The sequence below is a fragment of the Protopterus annectens genome, chromosome 8.part0 (assembly GCF_019279795.1).
Source record: "Protopterus annectens isolate FY-2018-M chromosome 8.part0, PAN1.0, whole genome shotgun sequence".
NCBI lineage: Eukaryota > Metazoa > Chordata > Ceratodontiformes > Protopteridae > Protopterus > Protopterus annectens.
In genome coordinates this window covers 1,305,822,486-1,305,828,485 of record NC_056741.1, presented here as the reverse complement: position 1 = coordinate 1,305,828,485, position 6,000 = coordinate 1,305,822,486, and the positions used below count along the sequence as shown (strand labels likewise).

The 6,000-nt window shown below is 39.3% G+C and overlaps 1 protein-coding gene across 1 annotated transcript in view; it reads left to right on the top strand.

Annotated features, from left to right (window-relative positions):
* DDX25 (DEAD-box helicase 25) overlaps nucleotides 1–6,000 on the top strand; it is a 2,576,846-nt gene that overhangs the window by 259,625 nt on the left and 2,311,221 nt on the right. The window contains exon 2 of the mRNA XM_044080825.1: nucleotides 3,018–3,075. Within this exon, the coding sequence (XP_043936760.1) occupies nucleotides 3,018–3,075 (58 nt within the window). The remainder of the gene's footprint in view (nucleotides 1–3,017; nucleotides 3,076–6,000) is intronic.

Here is a 6,000-nt window from a genome sequence, read left to right as displayed (position 1 = left end):
TTAGGAAATATGTTTGCTATGTCCATCCTGAATGCCAGTCCTGTCTGAAGCCATATTTGATTATAGAACTCTATTATTAATGGCATAGTTGTACATATGGCATGTGGTTTAAAATCTGGTATCACGTACCTGGTTTCATTCAGAACAATTGGTATATCTAACCTGTTAAATTTTTTAACAATTTCTAAAAATGGAGGGGGGGGGGGATTTTGTTGACTGTACACATCTCAGACATCTAGTTGGACTTGATTTAAAAAAAAAAAAAAAAAAAAAAAAAAGTGGTCATAACATAGTTCACATCATTATACTCAGATGAGCACTATGCCTGCCAGATCAGATCTACAACAGTTTCTCTGACCAAATGACAACTGAAATCAGTCTCATTAAGAAAGACTGCCTTCATGCCTGCCAGTTGCAGCCAGTTTATTGATTTCGCATGCCTCAGACATTTGACTCTGATTAGTTAAATGAATCTGATAAAATGATGACCATAGTAATGCTTTCTGGAGTTTTTTGAAGAATGGGGAGGGGTGTAGTGGGAATTAGAAGGTAGAGAGAAATTTGAAGAAAATTTGTTTGCAAATCTGTCTTGTGATTGTATTTGGAGTCCAAGATGAAGGAGTCATTTGATACAAACCGTATACAATTTGCATTTTTTCTTTGTAATTTTCCTAATGTAGCTAAAGAAGGTCTTGTAATTGTCTTTGGATGCAGGGGATGCATTAGGCTCCTATCTGGTCTTGTACTTCTTAATAGTATGTCTAATTGTTTTGCTTACTAGATATAAATCCTTTTTATACTGTATGACTGTAGATGTATTTTAAATGACTTTTTTCCTTTTATTGGAAAGTTTGAGAGACTTCCTCCAAGTAGATATATTTTTAAACTTAAACTCTGTGGGACACAGTACTATCTGAAAGGGATTAAAATTCAGATGAATATACATACAGTAGCATCAGGTGGAAGGTTGGGGGGAATTTTGACATTTGTGATTATCAGGGTCTGTATTATAGACGTGTTATGCTCGGGTGCTAGCTAAAAATATGTATATCTTTTTCCCTCTGTTCCACTCTCTTTGTAGTGTATCTTGCCTGGATATTAGAGCCCTGCCTCGTCAGTTACTCTTCTGTCAAAGTTCATTTATCAGCTGTTCAATGTTTCCTGCAGGATTACTGTCTTATTTTGCATCATTTAGGGTCCCTTTAAAAAGGCCATATACAACTTTACTCTTTAGACTTCCCATAGTGCATCTGATACCACCTTGAGACTTGTATTTCATGCTGGAGACAGCTGCTGTGCCTCTGACCCTACTTCTCTGACCTAAAGTACCTGTCCTGGAAAATGCTCTTTCTGGTAGTTACCTGTGGTAGGACAACCTCTGAGCTGCATACTCTTTCAGTTAAACCAACACATTTGCATTTATAGAGACAGAATTTCATTCCGAGCCAATTATAATTTATTTCAAAAGTAGCTAAGGAGTCCAGTCTAAATGAGAATTTCAGTCTACTTGTCTTCTTCCCTTCTACGTTGGGAAAATATCTGCTCTAATGCTTAAATGTCTGCAGGCAGTTTAGATGTGTAGAAATGACCAATATTTTTTTTTGTTTTGCTAAAGCCAGATTAGGTAGTAATATAGTCAGGTTCTCATGCACCAGATGGTTTGTGTGGCTGTATACACTGTTGCCATGTTATACACGGGAAATGGTTTTGTGTAGTGGAAGCTTCTGCGTGCAGTCATGGGTGACATCTCTGCAGCAGCTACATGATCTTCCTTTAATATTTTGAGGTACACTATAAGCTGGATGTCAGGTTGAGGCCCAGGTCTTCATTTAGAACCACTATGATTTCAGGATGTTTCCTATAGGGATATCCACCCAGGATGTTTTGCTAAGGAGTGTCCTTTGTTATGGTGAGTTGACCTCCTTTCTCCTTTTCTCTGATACAAAAGTTATGTACTTACTAACAGGATAGATCTGTAAGAGGTGGGTTCATCTGGTATAACACACACATCCTCAGTCTGCAGGCTTTGGTGTAACTAGCATAGCATTCTCTCTCCTCTGCCCCTCTTATTATGCACTCCTTAGTACTTGCAGAAGATCTAGAGAAGTAGAGCACTTGTGGAGGATGATAGGAAAGGGGCAAGGTTGTCAGCAGCTTGGGACTGTTTTTATCAATTGAATGGTTCTAATGTTTGTGTCTTTACTTCTTTTACATAGCTTCATATGTGACTACTAGGCTAAATGCTTTGAAGGGCCATTTTAAGTCTATCCAATAATCATAGGTTAGAATCATCTATGTACCTTGTATATATGAGGTAAAGACTTTAACCATTATGCCAAACCCACCCATCCAAATCTAGCCATGCAGGGAGGTATAGACACAGTTTTTGTAGATGTGTCATCCCAGTAAGTACATCTTGTCATTTGTTTTGGTGGTGGTAGTGGGTGCTAAGATAAAGCAACATCTGTAGATAAGGGATTCATTTTGTGCCTTCAGAACATTTGGGAAATTTGAAGAATTGTGTCCTGCAGTGCCAAGAAAACTGTGATTTAAAGGGAGACCTTAAGCTTTCACTGCCAGGAGACAGAAAATAAATTTTAACATATTATTTAGTATGTAGTTAATAGGTTGTGTTATCTGTTGTTTGACAGTGGCTAACAAGCAGGAATTGAGCAGCGTACACATGCCATTTCCATGTTTAAGAAATCATTAGGGCTTTTGAAGAGAGTATGAGTAATCAGGGCATGGAAGAAAATGTGGTTTTATACAGAAAGTTGTGGGAACATTGTGAGTATGAAGTAAAGAATAGATGCTGTAGGTGATTGATATGGTATAACCTTGAAGAGCAGAAGCTTTAATACTAGGTTGGCCTGCTTAAACAAAGCTATTTCTGGCTAAGTTTTAGTTCTGGATGTAGCAGATGGGAGTATGTAGCAAGAACATCATGTATTGCACAAGTGGAAAGTGGGGAAAAAAGATTTGTACTTACAAACACTGTCTTTTATTTGCCAAAATAGCTGTCGGAGCTGTGCATTCAGGCAGGATGTTGTGGAAAGGTCAACTTTACCAACAAAGGTAAGATTTGATTTTTTTTTTGAATGTTGACTTGTTTTGATATGAATATGTATGGTGCTAAAATTTGTTCAGTATGTGACCCATCAAAAAGAGCACTGTGGAAGTAGTTTTACCACTGTATTATGATATATTTTTATTTATTTTATTTATTATTTGACATTTGTTGACCGGGATAGTCCGACTGGGACAGAGCCCTTTTTCAGCGGAGGCCCAGGGAGAAAAAGTCCAATGTACAGTAGAAGAATACAAAAATAGTAGGTTAAAAATTCTGCTATTTACACAGTACACAGTAGAATAATGCAAAAATGGTGGAACACAAATTTTGATAAATACACTAATAGAGTTTGTTTGTTTGCGTCTTTCAGCTTTTAGGGGTTGCCACAGCGGAACTCCGGTCCGCTAATGATTGACAGTAGATTTTTTACATGCCGATTTTGCCAGCCCTGACGCACAACCTTCAACGAAGGTACGCCCATTCACGCATGTCTCCACAGAGAAGACGCTCTAAGTGAGAATCGAACAGCACAACGTCTTGCTGTGAGGCGACAACGCTACCACAGCACCACCACCGCAGTATACAAGAATAGAGTAATGATTGTTAATTGCATTTAAATAAGGAAGGCAAGTGAGAGTTTAACACAGATACAGTTAGATAGCAGCTTAGTGTTGTAATGAAGTTAGAGCAGATGGAGGGTAGTTGAGGGTGATGCAAGTAGGATAAGTGGGGGCGTAGGAGCAGTGGGATTTGGAGGGCTTTGCAGCAGTTAGTGTAGAGGAGTGATTATGAGTTGATAGGTTTATGGACTAGCAATTGTGAGGGTCCTAGTATGAAATAGGTAACCTGCGAAGAGTTGGGAAAGGTTATGTACTTACTGACAAGAGGTAGGTAGGAGAGAGCAGGCCTTGAGCTATAAAGGTAGAGGGTGGGAGGAAGGAGGCGTGGGGAAAGAGCTATAAAGGTAGAGGGTGGGAGGAAGGAGGCGTGGGGGAAGAGGGAAGTTGATAGGTAGTAGGGAAGGAGGATGAAATGGATAGTAGGATGATGAAGGGGAGGGTACAAGTGGTGTGAAGAGACCAAGATGTGTACTAGTTTCAAGGGGGAAGGTTGCAGGGGCAAGTTGTGAGGTGGGTAAGGTAGTGTTTGAGAGATATTGAAAGTGTGGGTCTGAGGTAGGCTTCTTAGAGTCAAGGGAAGCTTGTTCCAGAGGATGGCTGGAGAGTAGCTGTATAAGTTCTGTTCTGCACATTTGTTAGGTTTGTAAATTTGTAGCAGATGTTGATCTGAGCTCCTAAGTGATCGAGTGGGAGTTTAGAGGGAGATTTGTGAAGAGAGACTTGGACAGGAGGATGGTTTGTTGAGAATGGCGTGGATAATGAGTAGTTGGGTAAGTTTGAGGTGGTTTAGAAACTCAAGCCAGTGTAGTGACTTGAGGGTCAGACAGTGGTGAGATTTGGGTGGTATGTTTGCAGCAAATCTAGCCACTTTGTTGTAGGTAGATTTAAATTTGGAGAGAAGTGTGGACTGGAGGTTGGTATAGATTTCTGCGCTATAGAAGAGGTTGGGGAGAAGGTAGGCATTGGTTAGAGTTATTCTAGTTTCAGGAGTAAGACATATTTTATTTCTATAAAGAAGACCAAGCTTTTGATGGGTTTTCTTAACATTGTGGTGAATGTGAAGGTCAGATTTCAGCTGGTCATCTATGATTACCCCAAGGAGCTTGGTATGGGTTTCTGGAGCTACTTTTCAGGAATATAGGCAGGATCTGACGCATAGATTTAAGTCTAGGGGATATCAGATGGGACATGTTCTGCAGGCCAGCAATTGGTCCAATACATTAAAGAGGGATGATCTTTTGGTGTATAAACAACATGAACAATAGACTTCAGAACCTATTAGATTTGTATTCACATATGGGAGGAACTCTGATGCACTCATCACCAGTGTACATAGGCATTGGAATATTTTACAGTGTGGTCTGGATTTAGCAAACATGTTACCAGACAGGTGTTCATTTTTTTTCCAAAAAGTAAAAACCTTGCTTCTTTTTTTAGTCACTACAAACATTCACATGTGAGAATGCCCTATCAGGAGATACAAACCCACTATTTCAGGTAAGGCACTCGGTTGCTTTCCATGTGGCCATTGCACTCATTGCAATAAAATATTTAAATCTAAAAAAATTTGCTAGTAAAAATTATGGTATTTATGATGTAAATTTTTTTGCCAATTGTAGTAGTGAATGGCTCTTTTTATATTGGCCAAACATCACGTCCTCTTAGGTTGAGGATTTCGGAGCATATGAGTGATATTAAAAACAAAAAATCTGAAAAGTGCATTATATAAGCATTGCCTAACACATACGTCTGCCAGGTTTATGTTTATGGTAATTGATATAGTTTAAGGGAATAAATCCAGCAAAACAGGGTGGCAGTCCATTCTGGATTCTAAAGAGAAGAAATGGATTGTCAAATTAGGTGGGTTATTCCCACCTGGATTAAATGAGCAATTTTAGAGCAACCAATGGGGATCTTAATGTCTTTATATGCAGGTATATAAGACCGACTGATATTGATTTGACTTTACCTTGATGAAGGCTGTGTTGGTTATCAGCCAAAACCGGTTTGGCTGTTTGTTTTGATACTGGAAACAAGTTAATAAATATAATTTTATTCCTGTCTCACAGTTTGCCAGCTCAGTATTTTTCTGGTCAGATGATCACTAGGCCAAATGAGAAGAGACCTGGCAGAAGCAGTATTGAGCAAGTCTAGATATGAGAACACTCAGAACCCTGGTAGTCTGAGGTGAGCTGCAATCTCTGCCGTACACTTGGTGAACACATGAGGGGCTGGTGTGAGACCAAAGAGCAGGACTCCGAACTGAAAATGACTGGCTCCCATCTGGAAGCAAATAAACGTCTAGACTGC